This window comes from Phoca vitulina, unplaced genomic scaffold (assembly GCF_004348235.1).
Source record: "Phoca vitulina isolate PV1807 unplaced genomic scaffold, GSC_HSeal_1.0 scaffold21, whole genome shotgun sequence".
Lineage (NCBI taxonomy): Eukaryota > Metazoa > Chordata > Mammalia > Carnivora > Phocidae > Phoca > Phoca vitulina.
This window is the reverse complement of record NW_022589724.1, coordinates 11451659-11467570: the sequence shown is the minus strand read 5'-3', so window position 1 is coordinate 11467570 and position 15912 is coordinate 11451659. Positions and strand designations below refer to the sequence as shown.

At 38.1% G+C, this 15912-nt stretch overlaps 1 protein-coding gene across 1 annotated transcript in view; it reads left to right on the top strand.

The window, feature by feature from the left end:
• Positions 1–15912, top strand: part of SVEP1 (sushi, von Willebrand factor type A, EGF and pentraxin domain containing 1) — a 192768-nt gene that overhangs the window by 67406 nt on the left and 109450 nt on the right. Inside the window, exons 6-9 of the mRNA XM_032418406.1 lie at positions 59–238; positions 7690–7887; positions 10392–10510; positions 12534–12663. Coding sequence (XP_032274297.1) covers positions 59–238; positions 7690–7887; positions 10392–10510; positions 12534–12663 — 627 coding nt within the window. The remainder of the gene's footprint in view (positions 1–58; positions 239–7689; positions 7888–10391; positions 10511–12533; positions 12664–15912) is intronic.

The following is a 15912-nucleotide window of genomic DNA, read 5'->3' as shown; positions in this document are numbered from 1 at the left end:
CTTACAATTTTTGTCTTTATTTAGTAAAATGTGACCTAGTTATATTCATTTTATATAGTACGGACATGTCCTCATCTCCGCCAGCCCAAACATGGCCGCATCAGCTGTTCCATGGGGGAAATGTCCTACAAGACAGTGTGTTTGGTTACCTGTGATGAAGGGTACACACTAGAAGGAAGTGCTAAGCTTACCTGTCAAGCAAACGCCCAGTGGGATGGCCTAGAACCCCGGTGTGTGGGTAAGTCGTTGATGGCATGGTGCCTTTGGTGATTTATTTCTCTTGCTCTCAGATTTCTCCTCTTTTCTGTGAAGACCTAGAACTAAAATGGAAAAACAAACTGAGGGTTCTAGAGGGGAGGGGGTTGGGAGGATGGGTTAGCCTGGTGATGGGTATTAAAGAGGGCACGTTCTGCACGGAGCACTGGGTGTTATGCACAATGAATCATGGAACACTACATCTAAAACTAATGATGTAATGTATGCTGATTAACATAACAATAAAAAATTAAAAAGTTGATTCCTAATGAATATAATAACTACATCTCCATATATACAGATGCACAGAGACACAGGTACCTAAATGAATACATTGTTTTATTCCTCTTTATTCTGTAAAAAGACTTCTATGCCAGAATCCCATTTTCCAAGTCACTGAAGTTTATAGCTCTAAATGGTGATGTGTTTTTTTTTTTTAACTGGGGCCAATTTGGGTGGATTTTTAAAAAAGCAAATGCTGTGTGATCCCTTGCTTTGCTTAAATACCAGTTACTTTCACCTTGTTGATGAAAGGACAAGATTATGAAGTGACCCTTAGGATAGACTGTAACATTCTATTTCACTGGAAGATTTTTTGCCTTCTCCTTCATGAAGAGTTGTGATATCTCACTCCTGAAATTGGGTCCAGAATGAATAAATTCAGGAGCTTTTCCAGTTTGTTGCTCCTTATATGCTGTAGATACAAATAACAATGGTAATAATGATGATGAGAGGGTAACTGCCATTTAGTGAATCCTTATTAAGGATACCTAGGAGCATGGCAGGTGTATAATTAAATTGATGTAGAAGTGTTGGGGTTCAGAGCCGACGGCCAAGAAAGAATTCTTAAGATGTCTTCAATGCTACAAGGTGGTTTTATTAAAGCACGGGGACAGGACCCGTGGGCAGAAAGTGCTGCATTGGGGTTGTGACGGGTGACTGATTATATACTTTGAAGTTGGGAGGGGGTTAGGGACAGCACAAGTCTCCCAGGTATTTTGGAAACAAGGTTTCTAGGAACCTGAGACGACTGGCTATTGTTAGGAAAGGTGATTTATTATTGTTGAGTAAAAACTCAGTCATGTGACCCTTCAGATGATTATTAGTGGGCCATATGCTTGGAGGATGATTGCTAACATATATCTTGGGGCGGGGGGGAGTACAGATAGAGGAAGTTTCCAAAGGAATTTTTTTTTTTTTTTAATATTTTATTATTTATTTGACAGAGAGAGACACAGCGAGAGAGGGAACACAAGCAGGGGGAGTGGGAGAGGAAGAAACGGGCTTCCCGCGGAGCAGGGAGCCTGATGCGGGGCTCGATCCCAGGAACCCGGGATCATGACCTGAGCCGAGGGCAGACGCTTAACGACTGAGCCACCCAGGCGCCCCAAAGGAATTTTATATATTAAAGTAGACTCACAGAATCCTGGGGTTCAGGCTAAGAATGCCTTTTGCCCTTAGCAAAGTATCAACATCAAGGCAGCTGAGCTCCTACAGGAAGGTCTCTCTGCCTTTTTCAAGAACTTGTCAGTGGGCAGTAAGGAAATTTAATTTTTTCTTTTGCCTTTGTTTCCCACAGCAAAATAACCAACTTCCAAAAAAAGGAAAAAGAAGAACTATATGTAGGGAATAAACTGAGATATGCCAGGACCCAAGACAGGGAAACTAGATATTATAAATATGTCTGTTCCTTCCAAATTGATTTACAGGTTTGTTCTAGTATAATCTGGTATTGGATCTGTGGTTGATAATAGAGGAAGGTATCACCAGGAAGGGGGTTGAGCTTCCAGGGTCTGGGGGGATTCATTTAACCGTCCAAGAATTGACCCTCACTGTGCAAGCTCAGAAAAACTGATATTCTCATTCTGAGAAGAGATTAATCTCTCCTGGACAGGAGAATGAAATTTACTATGAAACAAAAATTCAGTTCATTAGCAATGAGATACCTACTGTTACCAATACTGTAAGACTTAGGCCAGACAAGCATGGTATTTTCCTGTAGGGGAAGTTACAGGAACACCCAAATCAAGAACACACTTAGTTTGCATAAAACCAAAGCAAAGGGAGTTCACTTCTTCAGGTATTCCACAGAATTAAATGAAATGAAGGTGATGGATGTATCACCATGAAAAAGGTGGCTTTTATAGTGGGACAGTGAATCTCAATAAACCTCTTTAGTTGGGATGTTGTCTCCTAAGGCTAGATTTTCTTTGTAAATACAAATGTTTACATCTGAGAATCATCTCTTTCCCTGGTTCCATGACTGTCCACCTCCTCTTCTGAGGGACCCAGTCTTTCATTAACAATAGTAATACCTCTAATAAGGTTTTCCTGTTCTCAATTCTTCTTAAAATTGTTGTGCACATTTCTGTAACGATTTAAAACATATGCAAATCTCGGTGGATTTGTGTAACTATCAGAGGAAATTGCATCTCTATTTACAGTTTATTGGGGAACAACTTAATGTCACCTCCAAATTCTGACAACCACCATAATTACTGTGAAAGTTCTGATTTTAAAAAATTGATAGAAATGAATAGAATGTGTATTGAAGAATAGACAGGTACAAAAGAGAAAAATTTTGAACATGAAGTAAAATGAGGGAGAACTTACTGTCACCATCATAAGACAGATTGTGAACCCACAGTAATTAAAATAGAGCATGAATTGTACAAGGATGCACAGAACAATGGAGCTACACATGATGAATTTGGTGCAGAAACAAACATTTGTTTACAGAAGAATATAACACTCAATAAAGGAAATTCCAGAAATCAATGGGGGAAAAGTTTATGTAAAAATTAGTTTTGATTCCACTACATACATACAAAAAAAAATCACTAAATTAAGTTAATTAATTAAATCAGGCAAATTAAGGAGTGAAATATAAGAAAAGATACGGATTTTTATGAAGGAGAACTTTCTAAGAATAAAGAGACAATCTGAATTTTTAGTGGAGAAGAATTTCCTAAGAATAAAAGAAAAGAAAAATAGATTTGAATACATAAAGATTTAAATTTCTGTGCTTCAAATGAATTCTTTACATTATTAAAAGACAACCAGCAAAAAAGAAAGGTTATTTGAAACACATGTAACAGCATCAATGTTATTAACGATTGTTCTTAACATTTTCTAAAGTATGGAACCAGACAAAAACACAAAAGTATATAGACTCCAATAGAAAGAGAGATAAAGGAAATGAACTCAATGCACAAGTGAGAAATTAAAAAATACAATTTTTAAAAGATAAAAATGAAATTGAGAAACTCCTAAAACCAGTTACAAGACATGGGCTAAATTATATACTGATGTAATTTTATAGTTATAAATCCTTTCATTATTAAACAGGGAGAATGAAAATAACTAACATTAAATTCAAAAGGAAAAGAATGATTGCAATGGAATTTGAAAGAAATACACACTAATAATTAAGGAAAATGGACTGTGAAGGGAGATGGGATGCCATAGGATGGATAAGAGGGAAATGTTTGAATTAAATAATAGGTTTTTATTTTTATTTTTTTTAAAGATTTTATTTAGAGAGAGAATGCATGTGCAGGGGGTAGGGACAGAGGGGGAGAGAGAGAGAGGATCTCAAGCAGGCTCCGTGCTGAACATGGAGCCTGATGCGGCGCTTGATCTCGCAACCCTATGATCATGACCTGAGCCAAAACCAGAAGTTGGACACTTAACTGATGGGGCCAGCCAGGTGCCCCTACCATAATAGATTTTTAAAATATAAGTTAGGGGCGCCTGGGTGGCTCAGATGGTTAAGTGTCTGCCTTCAGCTCAGGTCATGATCCCAGGGTTCTGGGATCGAGTCCCGCATCGGGCTCCCTGCTGGGCGGGGAGCCTGCTTCTCCCTCTGCCTCTGCCTCTCTATCTCTCTCTCTGACTTTCATGAATAAATAAATAAAACATTTAAAAAAATAAATAAAAGTTAAAAAAATGCAAAAACAGAATTCTTCTTTTTTTTTTTTTTTTAAGATTTTATTTATTTATTTGACAGAGAGAGAGACAGCGAGAGAGGGAACACAAGCAGGGGGAGTGGGAGAGGAAGAAGCAGGCTTCCCGCTAATCAGGGAGCCCAGTGCAGGGCTCGATCCCAGGACCCTGGGATCATGACCTGAGCCAAAGGCAGACGTTTAACAACTGAGCCACCCAGGTGCCCCAAAACAGAATTATTTTAAGAAGCTGTAACAAAGTATATAGAGGCCTTAGGTTTTTCAAGGAATAATAAAACACTATACATAAGTTTGCGCACATAAATTAAAAATCGGTGATGTTATGTATGATTTTCTATGAAAATTAAATTTTTTTAATGAATCAAAAAAGTAGAAATGCAAGTGTATAATTACTTATAAAAAGTGGAAAATGTTATCTGAGCATTAATTACCCCCAAAATGACTGAGGGATCGATGAAACTCTCCTAAACTTTTCAGAAACAGTAATTCTATACCATATAACTTGGCCCAAATAATGGAAGGCTAAATAATTTGTATTATCAAACTACTACAAGTTGCCAACTTGATAGCTATTACCAAAAAACAGATAATAAACTATGACAGCAAATACACTACCAATCCATATTCAAAAGAATGGCCTGTCAAAACAAGCAGAGTTTGTGAGGATCTCACAGGCTTAATATTAGATATAATCTATCAACATAATAAATTATTTCATTGTAACAAATAGGAAAAATTCACATGGTTACTTAGCAGAAGATAAAAATGCCATTCATCATCATTTAAAACACATTTTCAATAAAATTCTGAGAAACTCATATTGATAACTGACATAATAAAACAGATGTCCTTATTAAACCTGCAACCACTTACGGAAACAATATAAACAGTCTTATTAAATCTGGGAAGAGAAAAGCGTGCCCAGAATCATCCATATTGCTTAGTATTGCTCTCAAAGCTGGAGCACTTGTAATAAATCATAAGATTAGAGCTTTGGGGATTTAAAATATCATCATTGGTAGATTACATGTCTACCCCCAAATGGAATGAATCTAAGAAAGTTGAGAGTTAACTAACGTCATAAGAATACCAAATGAAAAACTTTTCCATATACAGTGACAGAATGTATAGTGAAAAATCACATTCAGAAGGCCTATGGAAAATATAAAATATGTAAGAATAACCTCAAACAGCAGTGTCTGGAAACTGCGTTACACAAACTACAAAATGTTAGAGACATAATATTTTTATAAAATTTTATCAAAATATAAGTTCTCTCTAGATATATGTATAGGTAAAATGCAATCTTATTTAATACCCTAAAAGAGATTTTCTTTTTGCCCCTCTTTTGGAAGTAGGAAGTGATTCTAGAGCTTATCTGGAAGAATATGTACACGAAAATCACGAAAATAAGATTGAAAGCGAAGAGCGATAAAGAATAGTAAAGAGAAAGTAGCTCTACGGGGTTTTAAAATATGTATTAAAACTACAAAAATGAAGAGTTTGCAAGCACTGCTGTATAGATCAAGATGACCGAATAGATCCCCAGGCTTATGAGTTTCATGTATTACTAAGGAAGCATTGCAGGTCAGCTGAGAAGAAAAGATTTATTCAATCTATAATATAGAAAAATTGGCTGGCTCCTTGGGAAAAACAAATGAAACAAAATGAAATTCTTGTGTCTTTAATTCACACCAGACACCGAAGATCAATTCTTTGTAGTTTTTAAAATATAAATTAAAAAAATTAGACGAGCATATAGTTAAAATACGTGAATGTTAACCAATTGTAGAACTTAAGTATAAAAGAGGTAGAAATAAAATCAGTAGACTATATAAAAATTAAAGAATGTTTACCCAAAATAACATAAGCAAACAATAGAAAAGAGAATATTAACAGGGAACAGAATCTCCAATGATTATCACAGCCAAAATGATAATTTTCTTAATTTGTAAAGAACCATCCCTAAATAAGGGATATTGAGTCCCACATGGTCATTACATTTGAGCCACAAATTTGGCTCTGATTTTCCTCTTCATTGCAGCACAACAGAAAGTCGGGGCAGTCATTTGGCACGTATTGTGCAAAAAGAAAGAAACAACCGATTTCTCAGGAAAAATTGCTTTTGCCGGCACAGGGGTTTGAAAGAAATTTCAGGGAGGAGGCATGGTGGTGAAGTGTTTTGGAGCACACAGAGTCTGCCACATACCTACAGGGTGACCTCAAGAACGCTGACTGTGGGTGACTTCCCCATAGTTGTGCCTCAGCACTCTTGTTTGTAAGCGGGAATGAAGACAGTACCCCTCAGTGCATAGGATTAAGTCAGTCAATACACGGAAAGCACTTGGAATCGTGCCTGGCATATTACATGCTGAATAAATGTGAGCAATTATTACATGGGAAATATAGGCTAAAGATTCTAGCAGTGGTGCCAGTAGAATCATTACAAAACAAACAAATGTGCACGTGGGTGGGGACACACACACACACACACATACAGCCTACGTTAAGTCTTGGTCTTGATTTTCCATTCTATTTGCATTCTGCCTCCTTCATCTATTCCAAAGATAACATGAAGGGGCCAGGCCCCAAACTGACACAGTGATTTGAGGGAGGGAATGAAAACTTTTCTCATAATGTGCTCACTTAAAGATGGAACCAAAAGAATTCATAAAATGGAGACAGATTGCTGAATCTGTTGCTTAATCCATGAAAGAGGGACTCTAATTTACTATTTTAGTTTATTTATTTTTAAAGATTTTATTTATTTATTTGAGGGAGAGAGAGAATGTGAGAGAGAGAGCATGAGGATGGGGAGGGGCAAAAGGAGAGGGAGAAGCAGACTCCCCGCTGAGCAGGAAGCCTGACGTGGGACTCGATACAGGGACTCTAGGATCATGACCTGAGCCGAAGGCAGATGCTTAACCGACTGAGCCACCCAGGCGCCCTAATTTACTATTTTATACTTCGGAGCCATAAATGTTCTGCAAACTGAAGGAAGGTGCTCCAAGCAAGTGATAAAAGTCACAGTTGGCATTAACTAAAATATCAGTTAGAAGTTCTTCAAGGTATTGGGGCACCTGGGTGGCTCAGTTGGCTAAGCGACTGCCTTTGGCTCAGGTCATGATCCCAGGGTCCTGGGATCGAGCCCCGCATCGGGCTCCCTACTTGACAGGGGGCCTGCTTCTCCCTCTCCCTCTGCCGCTCCCACTGCTTGTGCTCTCCTGCTCTCTCTCTGCCAAATACGTAAATAAAATCTTAAAAAAAAAGTGTTTCAAGGTATTGATACACTGACAAAATAACATGAGATAACAAGAGATATAGTTTAGCATTATTTATAATGTATCATATGTTCAGTGTCATAAACAGGTATCATTTAGTGACTTATGTCAATTTCAAGGCAGCACAATTGCATTTTTCTTGAAATTTGTGGTAATGCAAACAACATTCTTTCATTTCCCTACGACAGAGCGCCATTGCTCCACCTTCCAGAAGCCCAGAGGTGTTGTTGCCTCCCCGCCCAGCTGTGGCAAGCAGCCCGCCAGACCTGGGACGATTTGTCAACTCAGCTGCCACCGAGGATTCATTTTATCGGGCATCAGAGAAGAAGTGAGATGTACCACCTCTGGAAGGTGGAGTGCCAAAGTTCAGACAGCTGTGTGTAAAGGTAGGTCCCCTGCGTTGGTCGGGTTGGACACAAAATTCCTGTACAATGACGTGCTGCTACAGTGTGGGGCTGTCCCTCTGCAGCTGTTGCTGCAAATCATGATAAAGTGGTAGGTGTTATCCTAATCTACTCTGTGAGGATTTCTGTTTCAAAATGATGGATTTACAAAGTCCAATTATAATATGATCCAGTTATAATCCAATATAATATACAATTATATTATCCAGGCAATGACAGAAGAAATAAAATATAAGGATGATATTAAAGCTGGAAATCAGGTAAGTTTTCCATCAGGAGATGAAAATCTCTGAGAAATTTCTGGCCCATATAAAGCCTGTGGGACTGAGCGCCTGGGTGGCTCAGTTATTACGCATCTGCCTTTGGCTCAGGTAATGATCCTGGAGTCTGGGGATTAAGCCCTGCATTGGGCTCCCTGCTCAGTGGGGAGTGCTTCTCCCTCTGCTCCTCCCCATCTCCCCCCAGCTCATGTTCTCTCCCCACTACCTCTCTCTTAAATAAATAAATAAATAAATAAATAAATAAATAAATATCTTAAAAAAAATAAAGCCTGTGCAACTGAATGAATTTAAAAAGAATCAAGTTATCAGCACTTTGTTTTTGTTTTTTTAGAGGGTGGCGGACAGGCAGAGGGTGAGGGAGAGAGAGAGAATCCCAAGCAGGCTTCATGCTCAGTGTGGAGCCCAACACAGGGCTCTATCCCATAACCCTGAGATCATGACCCAAGCTGAAACCAAGAGTCAGACACTTAACCAACAGAGCCACCCAGGTGCCCCAAGAATCAACTTATCAGCCATTTGAAACCCGCATCCCATTACTTTCACAGGAGGACATTGCCATCTTACTTGCAACCAGAATAGACTTCTATGAAAAAGGGGGTATTGAGAACAAGAAAGAGTTCGGAAAAGTAAAAGCATCAAAAGTATCTCTAAGAGAAGGATAAATAAAGTAGAACAGATGTTGTTGAAGAACCAAATTGAGAGTTCCCTCAGAATGGAAAAATAATAAACAATGAACTTCAATATCCCAAGTGATCAAACCAAAAAGATGGGAGTTAAGAGATACCAATGATAGGAAAAAGCCCCAATGTCCATTTAAGAAAGAGTTCCAGAAGGAGAGAGGGAAGGGGATGGAAGAGAAGAATTTTCTTACCAATAGAAGGATGTTTCTTTGAGCTAAACTTGAAATGTGAGATCAGTTATAGCCCCTGATTATAAAGCAGGCATATTTTCACGACTGGTGAACTTTCTGAGGTCCAGAGTTTAACAAGAAAATCTTAAATCAGTTTCCAGAGAGAAAAGAGAAATTGCACAAAAGAAGCAAGAACCAGACTTACATGATACGTCTCATTTACAACTATAAATGCCAGAAGGAAATATAGCAATGGCCAAAGAATACAGAAAGAAAATAGGAACTTTAATTCCCAATCCAGTTAAGCTGTTATTCAAATGTGAATGGAAAATCAACTACTTTTTTAGATTTTCAGAGTCAATATGCTAATGCATATTATGGGGGAAAAGTGTCCAAGTATCAGCCCCTCCAAGAAAAAGAAAATATAAATTGTATAAAGTTTTCAAGAAACAAGAAGATATGAGACACAGATTTTATCAACTCAGATGTATTCAGCTGCAAGTTACAGAAGACCTAATTTAACATAACTTAAAATAAGGGTACTTTTATGTTATATATAAGAACTTAGCTCTACAGTGATTGATGTGGATATGTTTAATGTTACCACCTCTAACTCAGTATCTGTATTGCAGAGTTGCACGCTGCAAAAAAATATCATTGGCTTCAATTTGGTGTTTTGACAGTGCGTTTTAGCACTGCTAATTAATTCCACTTGACAGCCTTGTTTTCAAATCTAGTTCCTTCCAGCCACAGTCAACATTTATTTTTTGTTTCTTTATTTCATTCAAAAATATTTACCAAGCTTCTGGTGTATGCCAGGCACTATTTAACACAATGGGACAAGAGATATCCTGGCCTTCAACAAATGTGAATTCTGTGGGGGGGAGAAAATTCAATTTCAAAATGGTGTGTTGAGTTTTATGGTCAGGAAGGACGGAGGGCTGTGGGAGCCTGTGGAGGGAGCAGTTCCTGAGGACCTTGTGTCTAAGCTGAGAAAGGACAAGGAGGAGTTATCTAGGTAAAGAAGGGAGAGGGCATTGACTCAGGCACATAAAAGAACCTGGGCAAAGACCCAGGTGCAAGAAAGACCATGGAGTTTGCATGGAAATGAGAGCATCCAGCGTGGAGCGTAAGTTCCGGTCAGGCGACCATAAGAGATGAAGCTAAGAGGTCAGCAGGTACCAGGTCAGGAAGGGCCTCATAAGCCATGCTGAAGGCAGTCGCATATTCCAAATGAATCCGGTATTGGGATGTAAAAAATGAGTCACAGAGTATTCATGTATTTTTACCTCTTTCTTAAATGACTTAGAATTATGTATCAATTGACTCATTGATTTGTGCATTTTCTGAGTCAGATGTGGAGGCTCCTCAAATCAGCTGTCCTAAGGACATAGAGGCTAAGACTCTGGAACAGCAAGACTCCGCTAATATCACCTGGCAAATCCCAACAGCTAGAGACAACTCTGGGGAAAAGGTAAGGTTTGTGCGAATATTTGTATCCTTTTCAAATGGATTCTAAATGCACTGCAAGTATGCATGATATTGAAGATTTACTAATACACTAATGATAGTACTCTCTATATAAACTGTACTCATAAATATTAATGCCTCATTAGATAGAAGAATGATCAGCCTTGAGTTTTTAACTAGAAATCTCAGATAAAAATCTCTAAAATGCAAACTCTTATTCCATGGATTTGTTGTATTATGTATCCACTAAGATTACTTGACTAGGAATTCTTTGCCCCTTACTAGGCTCTGATGATCTTTCAAGGAAAAAAAGATGTGGAAACAATCTAAATTCCTTTTTATGAACATATCTTTTAAAATATGAGCCCTAAATGATCGCATATTACAAAGGAGAGATCAGTTTTTAACTCAGCTTTCTCTAACACAGTATTTTGCTCAGAATACAATATTTCAACATTATATATACAGTAGCTTGAGATAATTATCCATCAGATGTTGTTAGAAAAACTGTTCTAACAACATCTGTTGTTGTTATCCATCAGATGTTGTTAGAAAAACACACAAAAACTGTTCTGATCATTGTGTTGAATATACTGAGAAATCAGGGTAGCTTTTTAAAAAATTACCTGTAGTGATCATGCTGTATATTACATTCCCAGGATTTATTTATTTTATAAATGGAAGTTTTGTACCTTGTGACCCCCTTTACCCCATTTCATCCCCCTCCCCCACCCCCACCCTCACCTCTGACAACCACCACCTGTTCTCTGTATCTAGGAGTTTGTTTCTTTGTTTTCTTAGATTCCACATTAAATAGAGCTCATATGGTATTTTTCTTTAGGTAACTAAGGACAAGGTAACTTTTAAATCTGAATTTAAAAGTGCAAATGTGACTTCTAGGGCTAAAGGGACTGTAGGTGATATACAAGTTGAATGATTAGTCCATCGTGTGTGGTTTCTACTTTCCATTAAAAGGCCCATGAAAACATGCATTGTTGTTACCTTCATCAGGATCATCAACAAGCCTCCACAGGCTCCCACAGTCCTCTGTCCTTCCTGACCATAAAACCCAATATGCCATTTTGAAATTGAATGTTCTCCCCCCAGCAGAATACAGGGACATATTTCAGGATCTAATGAGAGTTCACACTAAATGTAGCACCTGTGTGTTGAAATATTTTTTAAAAGTATAATTGAAAAGACAAATATATTTGGCTACAAAAGTATTTTTAAATTTGTATTTTAGAAAATTCCTAAATTAAAAGACAAATAGCAAACTTGAGAAAAATGCTTCAAACTTACCAAAGGTTAGAATATTTATTACCTACACATTAATATAAATGTATTCTATCATAATTTTCAAGTGGACTAAGAAGGCAAACATGTAGTTCAAAAAAGAAAGAATATATTTATATCTTGCAAACATATGAGAATTTAATCTTAGTCTAAGGCATTAAGAAATTGTGAATTAAAAAAATGACTTGTCATATTTTTGAGTTACCAAAAAATAATGGTATTTAATGTAGGGCAGAGAACTTAGAGTGGGAACTTTAACACTGACACTATCAAATACTGACAAATGGGAATGCAAGTTATTACCATGTTTTGGGAAAGAAATTTCGTATTATCTATCAATAAAATGGGACCATTTGGGGCCAATTTACATGTCCTTCAATAGATTTTTTTAAATTAGCATATATTTATTCTATAGAAAATCATGGAGACATTTAAGTGTCTTCTTAAGTTCTAAAGACTATGTAACAGCATGAAGAATGTTTTAAGATATTATGTTTAAAAAACAAGGAACAACATTTCATATGTATACCAACTGTATAAACTATGTAAATAGAATAATAATCTGGAAAGAAACACAACAAAAGGCTGTGCCTGATTTTTTTTTCCTATTTGCTGTATGTATGAAATATTGTATCATTTTTAATTTCACTTTTCCTAATAATATTTAAGTAAAAAAAAAAGTACCATTGCTATTAACTTTAACTTTCAAAATATTCATTTATCTCTAAAAGGTATCAATCCATGTTCATCCAGCTTTCACCCCACCTTACCTTTTCCCGATTGGAGATGTTGCTATCACATATACCGCAGTTGACCTCTCCAGCAACCAAGCCAGCTGCACTTTCCATGTCAAGGTTATTGGTAAGTCGTGAAATTACTTGGGTGGGTTTGTGAAAATCATCCAGCCCTCCAAGGGCTTTGTTGCCCCTTTATCTTCAACAACTCCCTCCCACTGATTCTCCCTATGGGCCTTGAAACCTGCTCAAGCCCCTCCCTCTCTGAAACCTACATACTCTTTATGTATCGCTGTCTCTCTTTGATTTCTTCCAATATGAGCCTTTTGAAAAGTCCCCAGGGGTTGCCATCTGTTTTGTCTCAAGGGCCATGTATTTTCAAAGTCACTCAATGTGTCTGGCTCTTGTCACCTTCACTCGTATGAACTACTGTCACCAGGGTTACCAGTTGTCTCTAGAGTTACTCCTACTGGACACTTTTTAGTTCTTATTTTACATAATCTTTCCTTAGATTTAAAAAAAAGTTTTTTTAAAGATTTTTCATTTATTCATCTGAGAGGAAGAGAGCGCATGTGAGTGAGAGCATGAGCAGAGCGAGGGTCAGAGGGAGAGGGAGAAGCAGACTCACCACCGAGCAGGGAGCCCGATGTGGGGCTCAAACCCAGGACCCTGGGATCACGACCTGAGCCAAAGGCAGACGCGTAACCGACTGAGCCATCCAGGTGCCCTCGATTTTACATTATTAACCACACTCTACTTATTGTAACTTTCTCCTTCTCTAGCTTATCTGACACCAGTCTTTCTTGGTTCCCCAACCCTTTGTTCTCATTTCTTCTTCTTTATCTCTTTCCTACATGGCTTCTCTTCCTCAGACCAACTTTCAAATGTGGCTCATCCCCAGGGTTCCAGCCTAGTCCTCTTCTCTTTCTCTTTCTGTAGTTTTCCCAGTGATTTTGATAGAAATCTGACCACTTTCAGATTTCTATCTCAATCTCTTTTCTGAAGTTCAAACCAATATATAGAACTGCCTACTGAGCTTTCCATGTAGATGTCTTACAGGCATTTCAAACTCACCCAAACCTAGTATATTTCTCAGCTCAGAAAATGGCACAGCCAATCACCTACCTACCAGGCAAAAATCTGGAAGTCATCCTTGACTCCTTTCCTTCCATCACCAACATCCAATCAGTTATCAAGTTCTGCTGGTTTCATCTACTTATTGTCTCTGAAATCTGTCCTAGTCTCTTCATCCTTACAACCACTGCTATAGATCAGTCCTTTTTTCGGGGTGGGGGGGCGCTGGTTTGCTGCTCCATCTCCCAATTCGTCTTTGTATTTTCAATCAATTCAGTAGATATTCAGTAGATATCAGATACCCACCACCAAGATGTAATACGTGGAGAAATAGGATATGTAGCAGTCTGTAGTGGTCAAGAGCACAGACTCTAAGCCCAATCTGAGTCCACTCTCCCACTTAAAGTCAGTGTGAACAGTAGCCTCTTTGTGCCTCCGACTTCATCCAAAAATATAATTAATTAACATATTACATCACAGTGTTATTGTGAGGTTTTTAATTAGTTAAAATTCATAAACTACTTGAACTGGTGCCTGACACACGTTAAGCTCTATATAAACATATTGACATTTTGCTATATTCGTCTCATATATTTTAATATGTTTGTTTAAAAATTCAACACATTAAATTCATTTTATTTCAAGAATTTTACATAACTTCTTGAAATAACTAATGTATATCAGACTGGCTCCTTACCTTAGAAATTACCGGTTTGGGTAAAAGTAGATAAAAAGCGATGCAAGTAAAAATCAGCCTAATTCATTTCATAGTGCTTAGGTTTTTTCATTGCTTGTTCAGTGTTGTTTTAAACATGAACTTTGCCAGTCATATGAAAAATATGCTGGATTTGTTTTCTATAATACTGTGATTTTAGACATGGAACTGTGGTTCAAGCATTTGCCAAGTTTTAATTTTTCACAATGAAGAGTCAGCCTGGTGAAATGTAAAATGTGTACTCAAGGGTCTAGCTAGACACTGGATTTTCAAATTATGAAAGAGAGATGAAATGGGAAAGAAGAGGGAGCAGGAGAAGGTGAGAGAAAGGGAGAGAAGGAGAGGGGGAGGGGCAGAGAGACACAGAGACAGAGAGAGATAGAGAAAATATTTGAAAGCCCACATTTTCTCGTTTCCTCAGATGACAGGGTGTGGGTTTCTTACTGATAAGTGAGAGGAAGCAGGAATGCTTTTGCTCAGCGTTCCAGGGAATGCTGCCTCACTTGCTCTGAAATAGGCTTTCTCTCTCCTTCGGAGACTGCCCGTACCTCCCGCGCTTTTGACAGTAATTGACTGAGTCTTGGTGCTCTCTTGTGCCTGCAGTTCAGCTTTAAAATGTTTGTCCAGAATCAGGTAAGTTTAGAAAATCTTGGAAATACCTATTTGCAATTTCTTTTGGGAAAATAGTAAATGCTGCCAGATTGGTCAGTTTAACTCTGAATTGACTTGATTCAGCACCCTTCAAGTGCACAGAACTCCAATGAGCATTTCTTCACGTTTTTCTTTATTCAGCAACTTTTTTTGAGCATGTGTTACGGACCAGGTGCTGTGCTCTGCAGTGAAAAGCTAACTGTGAGCAAGAGAGACTTCGTCACGGGTCAACAGAATTTATAGTCTCAAAAAGTAGTAAACCAAAGGCACTGCGCTAATGAAATGACAAGCATGAGGAAAAGAGAAAAGACTTAGCATAAAACAGAAATCTATATATCCTCACAGATAACAGCTCATTTAATTTCCGAGTATGTGTTTTCGTATATCATGTAGAGAGATACCTTGGTCTTAATGCACATGATTGCAATCTTCTAGCGTAATGACCTCAGATAAGTCCCTTAAATTTGCCTAGTGTGAGATTTGGTCATTTCACTCCTCTGCTTCTCTGGGAAGGTTCTCTTCACTTCCTGGTCGATCAGCTCAACTACTCTGGGTGGAATGCCCACCACATCCAGAATTGCCTTTTTAAAAAATCTTTTATTTTGTTTTAAAACTTTATTTATTTATTTATTTACTTGGGGGGGGGGGAGAGATAGCGAGTGATCAGGGGGAGGGGCAGAGGGAGAAGGAGAGAGAATGTCAAGCAGACTCCATGCTGAGTGTGGAGCCCCACTAAGGGCTCAATCTCACAACCCTGAGATCATGACCTGAGCCAAAACCAGGAGTTGGACCCTTAACCGACCGAGCCACCCAGGTGCCCCCAGAATTGGCTTTTACATAGCTGTGCTCAGGGTGATTTTAGGAACCTAGTATTTCTTCTTTAACAGGGAGAGGGCAGCATAACAAGAATCACCTCTTTCTTTTGTCTTGAGACCA